Below are 19,168 nucleotides of genomic sequence, written 5' to 3'. Positions count from 1 at the left end.
GTCACTTACAGATGAACATGATGCACAAAATATCCTGATATCAGTCCCATGATTTGAATTGGATTTCTGCCACAAATACTAAAACATTAACATGTGGAAACAGTGCCGGGGAAACTAAACCAAAGCATGGATTGCTGTCATACCCTGTAAGCAGTCTATGGACAAGGTAAGAAACCCAATGTCTAATTTTGTAATTTGGTTGAACTATCCCTTTAACACATGACATGTGTTTCGCTTTGCTCGGGTCCTAGTTCCAAGACAGTCTCACAGGGCTACTGCTGAACTGCCTGGCTGCTTTCCCACTCAGTCTGATTCCGGCTGTGATTTTTTTCGGTATTGCACAAGCTCAGGTAGTCGTGCTAGTTCTCCAACACACACACACACACACGTTCCCAAGCACATGTATACGTATAGACGCATGGACGCACAAACACATGTATGACCACGCGCGCAAACACACATGCCAATGCTTATTCCCTGTCATTTGGCACAGTTCACACACTGTCAAATGCCTAATCTGCATCCACAACCTCAGGGCATAAGCATAAGGAAAGGGGGATACCTAGGCGGTCGTACAACTAAATGCCTTCAACTGAAATGTGTCTTCCGCATTTTACCCAAACCATCTGAATCAGAGGTTTGGGGGGCTGCCTTTTTAATAGACATCCAGTCTTCGGCGCCTGGGGAACAGTGGGTTAACTGCCTTGCTCAGGGGCAGAACGACAGATGTTTACCTTGTCAGCTCAGGGATTCGAGCCAACAACATTTTGGTTACTGGTCCAGTGCTCTAACCACGAAGGCTTGTTGCCGTTTCATTTTCATGTGTGGAGAAAGACAGCCATCCCAAAGTGAGCTGTGCTCGCCAAGGCATACACTAACAGTTTGTCCCATTTACTTCACTTGCAGTTCTTGTAATTACAATGTCCCAGTACAACATGCAGTAGTGTTAGGTAAGAACAGAGTGAGATGGTGTCAGTGTGGACAGTATGATAGTAGCTGCACTTGCGGGGCTCGCACCTCCACCACGACTGCAGCGCAGAAGAAAAGCCATGCCACGCAGAGACGCAAGAGATTGAACTTCACCCATTAGTTTGCACAATATAGACATACGTTTTTTTCTGTGATCGAAGCAACATTATACCAGACCCTTTTCAATGCAACAAAACAAATCTAATTTTGCAAAACTGAGTTTGGTTTTGTTGTAGTTCGAGCCAGAGCGCAAAGGAGTATAATTATATTGGCGGTGTAGACCACAAGCGGTCTTTCAATCACGTGCGAGTGAATGCGCTTTTCAGATCAGATGAGATCAGAGCCGCGTGTGTACACATTGTTGATATTGTTGATATTCTTTGCTTGTTAGCGAGTTATTAGCTCAGTTATAGAGAAGTATTATGTCATCAATGGGGAGTTACTGCTTTCTACAAGAGCACAAAACGTGTAGGCTACATTTCAAGCGGTCTTAGAAAAGCAAGTCATGTAAAAAGCTTACGTCTTCCTGATTAAAGGAGGAGCGTTGTATTTTGACAGTCTTGAATATGCAAATAAGCCAAAAAGAGGGGTTGCCTACATTGTCTAATTATCTGTATGGTAATAATAATAATAATAAAATGTAAAGTGGTTTCTTGCATCATACAACACAATGTAATTCACAGCCTCAGTGTTCACTGTAAACGAGCGCTGGATGTTGCACATTCACAACGTTCAAGTTTCCGCTCACAATACCTAAATTTAGCCCAGGGCCCCCAAAAATTAGAGGGAACATTGGTGGTGATAATCATGTGACAGATGCTGTAGATGGTCCTATGGACTTACTCTTAATGACCAAGCTGTGATGAGCTGTACATATGTAGGATCATCAATTTTAGCCAGTTTGCCACAGCAGGAAAACAATCCTGCAGCAACAGGAAATGTGAATTATGTGGATTGTAATTAAATGGACATTTTTGTAGGTGTTGATACATTTGTCATAAAATAAAATCAAGGCTAAAATTTCAAAGTGGAAATTACAAACTTCATAGCCTTCTTAAACCTCAAATACATGCATTACAAATGTCCTTATATTGCAGGAAAGTTATCCTGCAACAGGGTGATCAAATGAAGATCCTTCATCTGTACCACAGGCATTGTGACAAACTGAGAAGAGACATCACCAACTGTAAATGTAGATGCTACATTTACAACCAACTGATGAAATGTATGTCCATGGACAAAGTGTACAAGTTGTTGCCCAGATCGCTCATTAAAAAGAAACATTTAAAACTTCTTCAGGATTGATTGGTCCACTGCGGGACGGTTGAGCTAACGTAGGCTAATGTGATTCACATGAGGTTGTACATAAGAACATTTCCCAGGACATGGACATGTCTGATATGGGCAGAAAGCTTAAATTCTTGTTAATCTAACTGCACTATCCAATTTACAGTAGCTATTACAGTGAAATAATACCATGCTATTGTTTGAGGAGAGTGCACAGTTTTGAACATGAAATGGCACATTTGGGCAGTCTTAATACAACATTTTGAACAAATACAATGGTTCATTGGATCAGTCTAACACTTTGCACATACACTGCTGCCGTCTAGTGGCCGATATCTAAATTGCACCTGGGCTGTAATAATACATTATGGCATTTCTCTTGCATTTCAAAGATGGTACAAAAATACATTTAAAAAAAGTTCTCTTCTCTGTATTATCTTTTACCAAATCTAATATGTGATTCTCCTACATTCCTTTCACATTTCCATAAACTTCAAAGTGTTTCCTTTCAAATGGTACCAACAAAATGCATATCCTTGCTTCAGAGCCTGAGCTACAGGCAGTTAGATTTGAATGTCATTTTAGGCAAAAATTGAAAAAAAGAAGAAAAAAGGACCCGTTCCTTATGAGGTTTTAACCTCTTGAGACTCAAGGGGCAGTATTTCATTTTTGGATAAAAAAACGTTCCCGTTTTAAACAAGATATTTTGTCACGAAAAGATGCTCGACTATGCATATAATCGACAGCTTGTAAAGTGTTGGTCCCATGTTTCATGAGCTGAAATAAAATATCCCAGAAATGTTTCATATGCACAAGCTTATTTCTCTCAAAATGTTATGCCCATTTCTTTTTTTACATACCTGTTAGTGAGCATTTCTCATTTGCCAAGATAATCCATCCAACACATGATCATTACACAGGTGCACCTTATGCTGGGGAGAATAAAATGCCCCTCTAAAATGTGCAGTTGTGTCACAACACCACATATGTCTCAAGTTGAGGTAGCGTGCAATTGGCGTGCTGACTGCAGGAATGTTCACCAGAGCTGTTGGCAGTACGTCCAACCGGCCTCACAACCACAAACCACATGTATGGCGTCACGTGGGCGAGCGGTTTGCTGATGTCAATGTTGTGAACAAAGTGCCCCATGGTGGCGGTGGGGTTATGGTATGGGCAGGCATAAGCTACGGACAACGAACACAATTCCATTTTATTGATGACAATTTGAATGCACAGAGATACCGTGATGAGTTCTTGAGGCTCATTGTCATGCCCTTCATCCACCGCCAACACCTCATGTTTCAGCATGATAATGCACGGCCCCATGTCACAAGGATCAATACAGAAAAGCTAAAAATGTCCCAATTTTTCTATGGCTCCCATACTCACCAGACATGTCATCCATTGAGCATGTTTGGGATGCTCTGGATCAATGTGTATGACAGCCTGTTCCAGCTCCCACCAATATCCAGCAACTTCACACATCAATTGAAGAGTGGGAAAACATTCCACAGACCACAATCAACAGTCTGATCAACTCCATGCGAAGGAGATGTGTCGCGCTGCATGAGGCAAATGGTGGTCCCACCAGATACTGACTGGTTTTCTGATCCAAGCCCCTACCTTTTCCTTAAGGTATCTGTGTCCAACAGTTGCATATCTGTATTCCCAGTCATGTGAAATCCATAGATTAGTGTCTAATTTATTTATATGATCTGTATGTTGAGTTTATATTTTTGGTCAGTGTAACTACAGCTATCTACCCATCTGCCTGTCCGTCTGTCAGTCTGCATGTCTGTCTGCCCATCTGTTTGTTTGACAACCCACCAAGTCCTCCAGTTAAATGAGTCCCAGGATACAGCCGCTAGATCTAAATGAGGTGGGAAGAGAGTCAGAGAGTGGCCTCCCTCCCACCCTGTAGTGGCCGTGCTCTTTTCAGCAGCCACTTAGCAACACAAGGGATGAGTCATATCCTGCTTCTGGCTCGTCAATTACCCTGACATGGCATGCAGCGAGAGTGTGGGTCACCCAACAGAGCTAGGTGCAGAGGAAGACGGCACAATCAGCAGCAGGATAGATAGTTGCCAAAGGGAGAGATGGAATGAATAAGAAAAATGGAGACGTGGGGAGGTGGTAAATAGAGATAGTGTGGTGTAATGGAAAGTCAATGTGAAACTGAGGGATTCAAATCAAAATGTATTGGTCACGTACAGTCGTGGGCAAAAGTTTTGAGAATGACAAATATTAATTTTCAAAGTCTGCAGCCTCAGTTTGTATGATGTCAATTTGCATATACTCCAGAATGTTATGAAGAGTGATCAGATGAATTGCAAAGTCCTTCTTTGCCATGCAAATGAACTGAATCTCCAAAAAACATTTCCACTGCATTTCAGCCCTGCCACAAAAGGACCAGCTGACATCATGTCAGTGATTCTCTCGTTAACACAGGTGCGAGTGTTGACGAGGACAAGGCTGGAGATCACTCTGTCATGCTGATTGAGTTCGAATAACAGACTGAAAGCTTCAAAAGGAGGGTGGTGCTTGGAATCATAGTTCTTCCTCTGTCAAGCATGGTTACCTGCAAGGAAACACGTTCCGTCATCATTGCTTTGCACAAAAAGGGCTTCACAGGCAAGGATATTGCTGCCAGTAAGATTGCACCTAAATCAACCATTTATTGGATCATCAAGAACTTCAAGGAGAGTGGTTCAATTGTTGTGAAGGGCGCCCAACAAAGTCCAGCAAGCACCAGGACGTCTCCGAATGTTGATTCAGCTGCGGGATCGGGGCACCACCTGTACAGAGCTTGCTCAGGAATGGTAGCAGGCAGGTGTGAGTGCATCTGCAAGCACAGTGAGGCAAAGACTTTGAGGATGGCCTGGTGTCAAGAAGGGCAGCAAAGAAGCCACTTCTCTCCAAGAAAAACATCAGGGACAGAATGATATTCTGCAAAAGGTACAGGGATTGGACTGCTGTAAAGTCATTTTCTCTGATGAATCTCCGTTCTGATTGTTTGGGGCACCCGGAGAAAAAGCTTGTCCGGAGAAGACAAGGTGAGCGCTACCATCAGTCCTGTGTCATGCCAACAGTAAAGAATCATGAGGCCATTCATGTGTGGGGTTGCTTCTCAGCCAAGGGAGTGGGCTCACTCACAATTTTGCCTGAGAACACAGCCATGAATAAAGAATGGTACCAACACATTCTCCGAGAGCAACTTCTCCCAACCATCCAGGAACAGTTTGGTGACGAACAATGCCTTTTCCAGCATGATGGAGCACCTTGCCAGAAGGCAAAAGTGATAAATAAGTGGCCCGGGGAACAAAACATTAATATTTTGGGTCATGGCCAGGAAACTCCCCAGACCTTAATCCCATTGAGAACTTGTGGTCAATCCTCAAGAGGCGGGTGGACAAACAAAACCCCACAAATTCATTGGTTATGCAAGAATGGGCTGCCATCAGTCAGGATGTGGCCCAAAAGTTCATTGACAGCATTTCAGGGCGGATTGCAGAGGTCTTGAAAAAGAAGGGTCAACACTGCAAATATTGACTCTTTGCATCAACTTCATGTAATTGTCAATAAAAGCCTTTGACACTTATGAAATGCTTGTAATTATACTTCATAGTAACTTTTGACAAAAACATCCATAGTAACATCTGACAAAAATATCTATATTCATATTTGTGTCATTCTCAAAACTTTTGGCCACGACTGTACACAGATTTGCAGATGTATTTTGCAGGTGCAGCGAAATATTTGTGTTTGTAGCTCCAACAGTGCAGTAATACCTAGCAAAAAGTAATACAAAAAAATATATAAAACTACTGAGGTGTGAATATCTGCTTAAATAGCATGTAGGTCACTTTCACAAAAATTGTCCAATTGAGAGAGCAGCAAAGCAAAGCATCACTTACATTTATAATAGGCTACCACATTTCAGACATATTTTGAACACAAAACGTGCTAAACATGCTGTGGAAACGTGAACGAGCAGAATTAAGTTACAATCTGACAGTATTTCAAGTGTCACAGATAAGTGGAGTTATCCACAAATGCCTATTCGTCTTAATGCCCGGTTTCTCTTTACAATTGCACTTGAAAGCAAATTTTTTTTTAAACAGATTAAGACATAAGTGCAAGGCTACTAGCGTTGCTGTAACTTTCAGTCCATAGACTGCATGACTTGACTGACAGCACTGAGGACAAACAGGACTACTTCTAGTTCCGTGCTCCTGACTACAGGGCCAGGCTGGTGTCAGGATTTCTTTCCTACTGGGAGACATTTTCTCACTGCTGCCGTCCTGTCTTTTCCAGTAAGGACTTCACCATGGGCCTCAGATCAGAGGTATTTTCCTATTGCCTCTTACTACTGGCATTTGCTTTTCCGCAAATAGGACTTAGGACTAGTATCAATAGTACTAGTATCAAGCATCTCAGAGTAGAAGTGCTGATTTAGGTTCAGTTTTTCCTTTTAAATCACAAAAAAATAAGATTACATGGACAGGTGGGGGACCTGATCTTAGATCAGCAGTCCTACTCTGAGACGTTATACATACGGCCCCTTATCTCCTTTATTTGGTGCCCTGGTTCTTAGGAGCAGGACGCAGAGAAAAGATGCATGAAGTGGGAACTTAGTCAGGTGGGGGGGGAAGAGGAGGCAGACAGGCAGCTCTTTGAACAGTATACCTGGGTCGTATTCATTAGGGCACACTGTATCAAAATGTTGAGCAACAGAAACCGAAAGTGTGTTTCTTATTGGATGACTTCAGAAAGTTTCGGAAAGTCCCAGTTTCGGACTGTTTTCTTCCTTTTAGTGAATATGACCCTGTTCTGTCCATTTAAAGGAATAAAGAATGAGAGCCTTCTAAGATTAAATAAATCTCTCCTTGAGTTATTTTGAGGGCTTCAACATATTTTATCATGAAATAGTCCGCTATTGGAGATTTTTCCTGTATGGGTAGGCCTTTTTTGGATTCCTGTCTTTGTTGTTGAGCACCACTCTTACTTTCCTTTGTTGATTTAAGTGCTGAGGCCTACCTGAACTTGCTGATCAATGAGCATTTGAGCAGATTCTGAAGGGTTTGAATGGTGAGGTGTGTGTGCGTGAATGAGTGAAAGGTTTTATGGTATCACTTTATTTGGATAGTCCACAGTAGAGGGTTTATTGAACATTTTTAGATGTTCAACTAACTACTAGTCTGTAGAGTCTTGCATACTGTCAAACTAATAGTGTGGGGGCAAATTATTTTAGGCTTCTGATAAACTTCCCGTCGTCATTCAGAGAGTGAATGGGACGGTAATGATGTGTGAGCATGACTCAAACCTTTTACATCAGTAATCAAATGGTTTTTCTTCATAATAAAAGCACGCTTGGTTAACTGAGCAAGTATGCAAAAGAATCTGAGTCAGAAAATCGCAGTTTAAAATATATGCCAGTGAGAGGATACTTTTAGCCAAAGCAACTTACAATCATGCATACATTCATTTTAAGTATGGGGGTCCCAGGAATTAAACACAAAGTGCCATGCTCTACCAACTGAGCTACAGAGGATCTACGTGGAGGAAGCGTATTCGAGGCATTATCCAGAGTGCTTTGCAACTGCCAAGAGTTATCTGAAAAGAGAAACTCCTGATACTCCACCTCGTCTCAAGCACCTTTTTAGAGTAACTGCCCCTCTTGACTCAGAATTGGTGAGTTATCAGCAGTACTTACACTACATGACCAAAAGTATGTGGACACCTGCTTGTCGAACATCTCATTTCAAAATCATGGGCATTAATATGAAGTTGGTCCCCCCTTTCCTGCTATTACAGCCTCCACTTTTCGGGGAAGGCTTTCCACTAGATGTTGGAACATTGCTGCAGGGACTTGCTTCCATTCAGAAACAAGAGCATTAGTGAGGTCAGGAACTGATGTTAGGTGATTAGGCCTGGCTCGCAGTCGGCGTTCCAATTCATCCCAAGGTGTTCGATGGGGTTGAGGTCAGTGCTCCATGTAGGCCAGTCAAGTTCTTCCACACCGATCTCAACAAACTATTTCTGTATGGACCTTGCTTTGTGCACATGGGCATTGTCATGCTGAAACAGGAAAGGGCCTTCCCCAAACTGTTGCCACAAAGTTGGAAGCACAGAATTGTCTATAATGTCATTGTATGCGTAGCGTTAAGATTTCCCTTCACTGGAACCAAGGGGCCTAGCCTGAACCATAAAGAACAGCCCCAGACCATTATTCCTCCTCCAAACTTTACAGTTGGCACTATGCAGTTGGGCAGGTAGTGTTCTCCTGGCATCCGCACAACCAAGATTAATCCGTTGGACTACGATGGTGAAGCGTGATTCATCACTCCAGAGAACAAATTTCTACTGCTCCAGAGTTCAATAGCGGCAAACCTTACACCACTAAAACCAACATTTGGCATTGCGTATGGTGATCTTAGGCTTGTGTGCAGCTGCTCGGCCATTGAAACCCATTTCATGAAGCTCCCGCCGAACAGTTCTTAAGTTGACGTTGCTTCCAGAGACAGTTTGAAACTCGGTAGTAAGTTTTGCAACAGAGGACATATTTTCCATACTACATGCGTCAGCACTTGGCTCTCCCATTCTGTGAGCTTGTGTGGCCTACCATTTCGCGGCTGAGCTGTTGTTGCTATTAGACGTTTTCACTTCACAATAACAGCACTTTACAGTTGACTAGGGCAGCTTTAGCGGGGCAAATATTTGATGAACTGACTTGTTGGAAAGGTGGCATCCTATGAAGGTGCCACATTGAAAGTCACTGAGCTCTTCAGTAAGGCCATTCTTCTGCCAATGTTTGTCTATGGAGATTGTAAGGCTGTGTTCTTGATTTTATACACCTGTCAAGGTGTGGCTGAAAGGGCTTACAGCCTTGAGTCTTCTTGGGTATTTGGGGAGTTTCTCCCATTCTTCTCTTCAGATCCTCTCAAGCTCTGCCAGATTGGATGGGGAGCGTTGCTGCACAGCTATTTTCAGGTCTCTCCAGCAGGCACTCTGGAGCAGGTTTTCATCAAGAATCTCTCTCTACTTTGCTCTGTTCATCTTTCCATCGATCCTGACTAGTCTCCCAGTCCCTGCTACTGAAAAACATCCCCACACCATGATGCTGCCACTACCATGATTCACCTTAGGGATGGTGCCAGGTTTCCTCCAGACGTGACGCTTAGCATTCAGGCCAAAGAGTTTAATCTCGGTTTCATCAGACCAGAGAATTTTGTTTCTCATGGTCTGAGAGTCTTATAGGTGCCTTTTGGCAAACTCCAAGAGAGCTTTCATGTGCCTTTTACTGAGGAGTGGCTTCCACCTGGCCACGCTACTATAAAGGCCTGATTGGTGGTGTGCTGCAGAGATGGTTGTCCTTTTGGAAGGTTCTCCCATCTTCACAGAGGAATTCTGGAGCTCTGTCATAGTGACCATTGGGTTCTTGGCCACTTCCCTGACCAAGGCCCTTCTCCCCTGATTGCTCAGTTTGGTCGGGCAGCCAGCTTTAGTAAGAGTCTTGGTGGTTCCAAACTTCTTTCATTTAAGGATGATGGAAGCCACTGTGTTCTTGGGGACCTTCAATGCTGCAGACATTTTTTGGTACTCTTCCCTAGATCTGTGCCTCGACACAATCCTGTCTCTGAGCTCTACGGACAATTCCGTCGACCATCGATTTTTGCTCTGACATGCACTGTCAACTGTGGGACCTTATATAGACAGGTGTGTCTTTCCAAATCATGTCCAATCAATTGAATTTACCACAGGTGTACATCAAGGATGCACATGAGCTCAATTTCGAGTCCCATAACAAAGAGTCTGAATACATATGTAAATAAAAGGTATGTTCTTTAATTTGTAATACATTTGCTAAATGTTCTAAAAACCTTTTCTATCGCTTTGTCATTATGGGGTATTGTGTGTAGATTGATGAGGAAAATATTGTATTTAAATACATTTGGTAATAAGGCTGTAACATAAGAAATGTAGAAAAGGGTCTGTCTGAATACTTTCCGAATGTCCTGCATAGCGTAGCTAGTTGACGAAGGCCCAGAAAGATTGTGAAGGACTCCAGTCACAACTAATGTTGAAAACTTATCGTTACTAGTGAGATTCCAGTAACCAATAATATTTGTTGTGATATGTTTAAGTTGACAGCTATTACTTCAATCTTCTGGGCCTTCCTCAGCTAGCTACACTATACAGTGCATTCTATAGGCAGGATATATGGCCAATAAGTCGATTGTACTACTGATGTATTTAATTCATTTTGAGCTCATTGTACAAATTTCAGCATTTCAATATTTACTCAAGGTAATTCATTTTTTGTAAGTATTTTTATTTACAAAATACAAGCCGGCATTATTTTACTAAATTATTCAGTTGTGCGTTTCATTTCTCCCTACTGCTCCAGTAGTGAACCAAACTGCTCCAATAAAGTTTAAGCTTAAAGATACAGTAGCCCTTCGTGTTAAGCAATTGTTACATAAAGTGGCAAGCTTGCCAGGAGGAACATCAAGATGGGTTTCCAGTCATTCCTCATTTGTCAGAGAAGGAGCTGATGGAAAAACAAAGAGCTGATGCCAGCATCAGAGAGGTCGTCACTCAGTTGGAAACCGGGGAGAAACATCCTCCCACTGTTAGAGCCAAGCTCCCAGAACTCTCGGTTGCTACGTGAGTGGAACCAGTTTGAGCTAAAGAATGGTGTTCTTTACAGGAGAAGGCAGCAAGGAGTAAACACTACTTTGCAGTTAGTGCTTCCAGAAGAGCTGAGAGTAGTTGCATTGAAAAGTCTGCATGATGATATGGGCCATATGGGCATGGAGCGCACATTGGATATCATACGATCCCGGTTCTATTGGCCCAAGATGATGTCAATGTCTGTGGAGGAGAAAGTTAATACCCGTGACCGCTGTGTGCGACGTAAAACCCTCCCAGAGAAAGCTGCACCTCTAGTTAGCATTAAGACCTGCAGGCCTTTGGAGCTAGTATGCATGGACATCCTTTCTTTGGAGCCTGATCGTAGTAACTAAGGATATACTGGTAATTACAGATCACTTTACCAAGTACACAGTGGCCATAGCAACTCCCAACCAGAAAGCACGCACCATTGCAAAGTCTCTCTGGGACCACTTCATTGTGCACTATGGCTTTCCTGAGCGCCTCCACATGAACCAAGGTCCTGATTTTGAATCACGAACAATCAAAGAGCTGATCAAGAAGGTGAGAACAATGCCGTATCATCCAAGAAGAAATCCTGTTGAGCGTTTTAACAGGACGATACTCCAGATGCTTGGTACATGGAGCATGCATGACAAAACTCTGTTAAACCACTTGTACATACATTCAACTGCATGAAGACATCAGCTACACTCCTTATGAACCAATGTTCGAGAGACAACCTAGACTACCAGTTGGCATAGCCTTCAAACTACCTGTTAATGACCAGAAGAAATTGCATTCACAGTATGTGCAAGATGTGAAGAGTCAGTATAGCCACCCGGAACGCTCTCGAAACAGCCAGATTTGACAGGTATGTCACAGAGTTCCCTCTTGACGTTGTTGACAGAGTTCTTGTGAGAAATGTTAAACTGAGAGGGAAACATAAGTTGGCTGATAAGTGGGAAACCAAAATGTATGTAGTCACCAAATGTTCAAGTGATATACCGGTGTATATACATTCAAGCCTGAGAGCAAGGATGGTCCACTGCACCATGACCTTTTACTGCCTTGTGAATTCTTGTTTGCGACTACACCTGAAAAACCTGTCACGTCGCAGCACATCTGAAAACCTCGCACACGACTTCTTCCAGGTACTGATGTGACTGAAGATGAGACACATTCAGATTCTGATGTTGACTTCAGGATTGAAAACGCAAAAAGTCAAAAGCCTGTTAGGTTTACCAAGGTCTATGATACTCACAGGTTGAGCAACCTTCCTTGTCATTACAGCAGACCAAGAAGTCCTTGCAGAAGAAGTTAGAACATCAGTCTGACTACTTAATTGAAGAACCTGAAACACCTGACAGTGAGACAAACAACTTACCTGAACATTCTGCAGATCCTCTTGAAGAAGTTTCTCTCATCATAGACAAAGAATTACCTGTTCTCCCTGACATGTCTGAAAGTGCTGAAGAGACATAACACAAGGGACAATGTCCCCATTGATCATGCTCCAGTTGACTCTCTCTGTGGAGAAAAACAATAGTAAACAGCAACATGAGGAAACGGACAGCGCTGTCCGGCATTCTTTCAGGCAGTGAGCGAGACCAGAAAGGTACTCTCAGTTTGGAAACATCCTAACCTTTGTTGTCAGTCCTTGTTCCAAGTGTTTAGTGCAGCCCTCACAAGTTCACTGAATGGATTTGATCAATCAGAAGTTAAAAGGGTTTCCTGTGCAATGTCATCAAGTGACCATACAGCCAACAAGAAGATGCAACGGGACGTGCATACCTTCAAGAGGAGAGGTTGTAACGCAGGTCAACTAATGTTGAATACTTATCCTTACTAGTGAGATTCCAGTAACCAATCATATTATTTAAATTGACAGCTATTACAAATCAGCTGTCAGAAGCTGCATGACGAGCAGTTTATTTTGAGCCAATCAAAACTCAATATTCTCTTAATCCCTCTCCTAACCTCACATTATACACCAGTTGGGGCCAACATGCTGAAAAAGAGCTAGAACGGAACGTGACGAGCTACCGCCATTCCATAGAAGAAAAACAAACTAAGTTTCAAATTGTTGGGAAATTGTATAAAACTGAACTAAAAAGAGAACTGGATATTAACACTCACTTATCTATATGAATGTGCTGTGAAGGGATTGAGGGAAAGATTGACGCTAGGATTGGGTGAGTTTTCGTATGGAGAACGAGCTGCTAGCGATTAGGCTAGCTAAGCTATTGCTAGCATTTTGTGCGTGTTCATACTGAACCAAGCATACGCACAAGCCGTTAACATTTAGGCTAGCTCAGCTATCAATCCATTTAAATAGCAAATGTTAGTGATCATGCATGGCAAACTATTTTAGTTTTCAGACTTTTATAAAATGTGATTAGCTAGTATCATAATCCATTTTGATACACTTATGTTTTAGATTACTTTATAAGAAATTACATGTAGGTGTAAGCACTAGTACTTTTCATTTGCCCGGGCTAGTCTATTGTTCAGTCCACGTGAGCCTAGTGCTGTAGTTAAAGTGTAAAGCATTATGACTAAGTTTTATTTTCTTAGTCCTGTAAGAGATTAAAGCTAAGCACTATATTAATGGTTATATGAAATGTACTATATTAGTGGTTATATGAAAAGGTACTGATATATATATATATATATATATATATATATATTTATGTGTGATCCTGTTTGTAAAACAGGTCAGGTTTTTTGAGTATGGATTCATTTCCACCAAGGATGGCGAGCTGCCCGAACCCAGGACATCAATAATATTTGCATGCAAAGATGTATTTTCCTTGGAGAACACTGAATTTGCACTGCCATACTAAGGTGTGGTAGAATTTTTCTTGACAGACATCATTGCATCATACATTGCAGTGGGGTTGTTATAAGCACCTTAGTGTTTATTGATAGGCATAGTCACTCACATTGATTCCATGTCATAGTGGTTTATAAGTCGGTATTGTGAATTGGGTTGTGTTTTTCTGAGGAGTCATGTTTATTGTATTGCTACAGAACATTGAAATCTGAGAGAGCCTCAGATTAAGATAGAGTTGGGTGCACCCTAGTAAACTATAGGCAGGATATATGGCCAATATAAGTCGATTGTACTACTGATGTATCGCATTTATTTTGAGCTCAATGTACAAATTTCACTATTTACTAAAGGTGATTCATTTTTTGTAAGTATTTTTATTTCCAAAATAAAAGCCAGCATTCTTTTCCTAAATTATTCAGTTGTGCGGTTCATTTCTCCCTACTGCTCCAGTAGTGAACCAAACTGGTCCAATAGAGTTTAAGCTTAAACATACAGTAGCCCATAGTGTTATCAATTGTTACATAAGCATTTCAATGCACCTTTTAAACCTGCTGTAAACTGTGTACATGACAAATACAATTTTATTTTATTTGAGCTTCACCTTACACCAATCAAGTCCTTCCAGATCTGAGTGTTCTAGGACTTAATTACAGTGTAGGGGATGTAGGTAGGGATCCATTCTCGACTGGAGCACTGTGAACGCACCACCTGAGCTTTTGTTAATCCTTACCCCCTACACGGTATTCTCCTAGGGTGCAAAGCATCCCATGCTTCGTTACCTCAATGGTCAGATTGCTAAGAGACTACAGTAAGTGAGACTTTGCACTAAAGTGACTTGGTATTAGCAGGAGTGGGTAAAAGACTTGTGCCTGAACAAACTGATTGAACGAACGGTAGGGGCTTTAGGGAACCATTACCATGTCAACCATGTATGGTATTACATATACATTCTAAGTGGCGTATTTAAGACCCTGTAGTGTTTTCCACAAATGTCTTTAGACTGGGTGCAAAACCCTTCAAAGTAACATCCTGGCCTGGCAACAACATCTCAGGCTGTAAGTATTTGTTTAAACCCGTTCATATCACCCATTGTGCTTAAAATAAAATAAAAAGCCCTTAAAATAACGCAAATGTAGTGGTACAGTGCATTGCCTCAGCAAGGATGAAGGGTCAAATTGCCTTGAACGTTCTACAGCTAATGCGGTGTCTTTGTCCTCGTGTTTTGTCTTCTCTCTATGGCGTTAACGAAGTGGATGAAGACAGTGTCAGTCTCTGCAGCTGCAAAGGCCACTGCGTAAAGGCTTAGTAATCCTTTGGCAAAGACTGCGGGCCGAGAGTTCTGCGACGCTTACACAGTAACGATAAACTGAGGACGGACCGTGTGTACTATTGGTCACCAGCCGCTGCTACTGTTCTCTTGAATGAACTGCATTGACAGTATGCGCCATTAGCTGTGCCCTGGGAATGGCCGTTATTTTTTTTTTTTACAGGTTTGTGACAATTAGATTAGCCATAAGTGGAGCAGTTTCATAAAAAAACTGTGCTGTATAAGGTTGATGAATGAACATGGTAGAGACAGTTGTAAATGTGCAACAAGAAACAAGGACCTAAACAGATAGCTGGTTGAAATATGAATAGACTACAGTGGTTTTGTGAATCATGCATACCTGACCACCATGCTTATGGTGTGTGTGTGTGTGTGCGAGAGAGTGCGTGTGTGAGTGAGACCAGTAAATGGTGAAGAACCCACTCAATCCATAAATATGCCATAAACATACTGTCTTCAACAGACACGGGTTTGGCACCAACACTAAACTGTCCAATAAAATATTTTATGCAACCGTGTTAAAAATAGGCCCATCATCATAACAAAATGCCATTAGGCCTGTTGCCGTTGTCTAAAAGCACTTGAGAATAAAAACGCTTGGTTGATAAACATTGTAGAGAATGAGGGCATGTCTGTTTATGATGGGAAAGTGATTAAACAGCCATAGAGGTGAAAACAGCTGAGAGGTAGGTTAACTGAAAGGGGAATAGTCTAATGATTACTCAAGGTGCCCCGTGCACGCCTGCATGGTCCACGCCACAGTGAATCGATGTTCTATAGGGCTGCACAGATGTGGAAGTCTTTGATCCTATACATCATGTGGAACGCAGGGTCATTGATCATAGGACTGTTTGATCTGCTCAGCATGGGAACCAATTGATGCTGTCAAACGCAATGGCTGCGTTGGGATGGGCAAAGGTCCATGGAATGAGCGTCCAATATAGGCTACTATTCAAAACCCAGGCTTATGCTGAAGGAAATTGTTCAAATAATCATAATACATACACTATATATACACACAATTATGTGGACACCCCTTCAAATTAGTGGATTTGGCTATTTCAGCCACACCCATTGCTGACAGGTGTACAAAATCGAGCACACAGACAGGCAATCTCCATAGACAAACATTGGCAGTAGAATGGCCTTACTGAGGAGCTCTGGGACTTTCAACGTTGCACCGTCATAGGATGCCACGTTTCCAACAAGTCGGTTCGTCAAATTTCTCCCCTGCAAGAGCAGCCCCGGTCAACTGTAAGTGCTGTTATTGTGAAGTTGAAACGTCTAGGAGTAACAACGGCTCAGCCTCGAAGTGGTAGGTCACACAAGCTCACAGAACGGGAGCACCGAGTGCTGAAGTGTGTAGCGCATAAAAATCGTCTGTCCTCGGTTGCAACACTCGCTGCCGAGTTCCAAACTGCCTCTGGAAGCAATGTCTGCACCAGAACCTGTTTCGTCGGGAGCTTCATGAAATGGGTTTCGATGGCCGATCAACCGCACACAAGCCTAAAATCACCATGCACAATGCCAAGTGTTGGTTGAACTGATGTACAGCACGCCGCCTTTGGACTCTGGAGCAGTGGAAACATGTTCTCTGGAGTGATGAATCACACTTCACAAACTGGCAGTTCGATGGACGAATCTGGGTTTGGCGGATGCCAAGAGAACGCTACCTGCCTGAATGCATAGTGCCAGCTGTAAAGTTTGGTGGAAGAGGAATACTGTTCTGGGGCTGTTCTTCATGGTTCGGGCGAGGCCCCTTAGTTCCAGTGAAGGGAAATCTTAACGCTACAGAATACAATGACATTCTAGACAATTCTGTGCTTCCAACTTTGTGGTAACAGTTTGGGGGAGGCCCTTTACTGTTTCAGTATGACAACGCCCCTGTGCACAAAGCAAGGTCCATATAAAAATAGTTTGTTGAGATCGGTGTGGAAGAACTTGACTGGCCTGCACAGAGCCCTGACCTCAACCCCATCAAACACCTTTGGGATGAATTGAAACGCCGACTGCGAGCCAGGCCCAACATCAGTCCCCGACATCACTAATGCTCTTGTGGCTGAATGGAAGCAAGTCCCTGCAGCAATGTTCCAACATCTAGTGAAAAGCTTTCCCCCGAAAAGTGGAGGCTGTTATAGCAGCAAAGGGTGGACCAATTCCATATTAAAATGTCTGCCCACTGGGTAAAACATTGTTTAATCAACCGTGTTTCCACATCATTTCAACCAAACAAAATGTATGTGTTGGTTGAATCAACTTGGAAAACGGATCGGATTTGCAAAAAGTCATCAATAAGGGAATTTTAACCCAAATCTAACCTAAATCCAGTGACTGGGTCACGTTTGGTTGATTTCACGTTAGTTGACAACTCAACCAACTGTAAATAAAAACTAGACGTTGAACTAACATCTGTGCACAGTGGGAGTGTCTGTGCGCTCAATGTAACGAATCAAAATATAACCTAGCGACGAAAAAAAGCGTCTAGACATTTCGCCTAAAATGATTGACCACACCACAAGCGCTTTCTTCTTCACTGTAGGCTGTCTCATCTTCGCGTCCAATCTTATTAGGCCAATAAATAAATTTAGCAATACATTAAATTATGATCTGAATATTATGGGTTTGTGTAAAATAGGCTTTGCAGTATAGTATAGGCTAGCCTACAGTTAATTTCTAATCAGCACATTTACTGCAAAACCAGTTGGGCTATGCGCGTATACGGCTCCAAACATTACGCACAAATAGCGTATTTTGGGAGAGTATCCATTCATTTTAAATAGTACTGGATGAAAATGGCAAACGCGTCAGGATATTTATCTCAATTCTCAGAGAATCACTTTTAGGAAATGTTTTGCTGTCAAATGGAAGCATGGAGTGCTTATTATTCCGATGTGGTCCTCATATCCCATTTAGCAATACCAAAGCGATTAGATTTATAATAAAACTCCAATATCATAGCCTATAGAATATCCTGACAACAAAATATGTAGGCCTATCTTACCTGTGTTGTGCACTAGATCGATGCTGGATTCGGTGAGTAGGTTTGGGTCACTTTGAGATTTGCCTCGTTGCAAAAGACAGCCGTCTATTCCATTTCCATCGGATGTAGCCATAGGGATAGAGCACAGGAATTCTGAATAAAATATTGAAAACCCTACCAGAGGCAGGCAACTTCAGAAGTAAACAGCAGTAGTGCAGATATAAATCGTTATGACAACAGCGGCTTTGAGCATCTAATGGGGGGCCATGGGTGCTGAGCAGAAATTCCTAGTATGTTGGAGCGCGTGTGGACGTGGGAGCGGTGATACGGATGTGCCCATCTATATTCCTGCGTTCATAACCAAGTGGGAATGTGGTAAATATCAGTTGGATGGATTAAAGTGTTTTGCTCGCAACATCGGCTGCGTTTATACGCTGGTTTATACAGACAGACCCATTTTTATATTTTCCCCCACTAATTGGTCTTTTGACCAATCACATCAGGTCTTTTTCAGCTCTGATTGGCCAAAAGACCAATTAGTGAGAAACCAATATCAAAATTAGGCTTCCTGTGTGAATGCAGCCATTGTAGCCAGCCACACACATTTAGGCCTACATGCAACATCTGAATTTATTAATGTACTTTCTGTCACCACATCAATGTCAACAAAGCATTCATGATTTCTGAAGCTGGTTTGGCCAATTCGAATGATCCTAATATCCACATACTATGAGCATGGATGGTGATGAGGGTGAATAGAGCAGAACATCAAGATGTGGTTAAATTGGTTCATTGAAGACATCTCAGGACTACAATGAGCTTGAAAAGGTTTTAAACATTTGAAATACTGCAATTTATCCTAATATTTCAATGTAATTATGAATGGCATGGAAGGGATTAAAAATGCACCATGTAGACATTGCTCCACCATTTCCTGTTGCTAAAATTCTAAGAGTTTGTGACAGAACAAGCAATTATAGTGTAGAGAAACATGGTACCATCTAAACTGCTGTGAAATATATTTTCCGTAACCAAAAATATTGTATTTTCAGCTGTTTGAAGCTGGTGTACCATACCAGTAAAAGACGCAAAAATGAAACTAGCAAGTGAGAAATAA

At 42.1% G+C, this 19,168-nt stretch overlaps 1 protein-coding gene across 1 annotated transcript in view; it reads right to left on the bottom strand.

Annotated features, from left to right (window-relative positions):
* The window catches only part of LOC115132106 (phosphatase and actin regulator 3-like), a 54,812-nt gene extending 36,329 nt beyond the window's left edge, over positions 1 to 18,483 (bottom strand). The window contains exon 1 of the mRNA XM_065020679.1: positions 18,073 to 18,483. Coding sequence (XP_064876751.1) covers positions 18,073 to 18,184 — 112 coding nt within the window. The 5' untranslated portion in view covers positions 18,185 to 18,483. The remainder of the gene's footprint in view (positions 1 to 18,072) is intronic.
* Between the last annotated feature and the right edge of the window lie 685 nt (positions 18,484 to 19,168).

The sequence above is a fragment of the Oncorhynchus nerka genome, linkage group LG7, assembly GCF_034236695.1.
Source record: "Oncorhynchus nerka isolate Pitt River linkage group LG7, Oner_Uvic_2.0, whole genome shotgun sequence".
Classification (NCBI taxonomy): domain Eukaryota; kingdom Metazoa; phylum Chordata; class Actinopteri; order Salmoniformes; family Salmonidae; genus Oncorhynchus; species Oncorhynchus nerka.
This window is presented reverse-complemented; position numbering and strand designations above follow the sequence as displayed.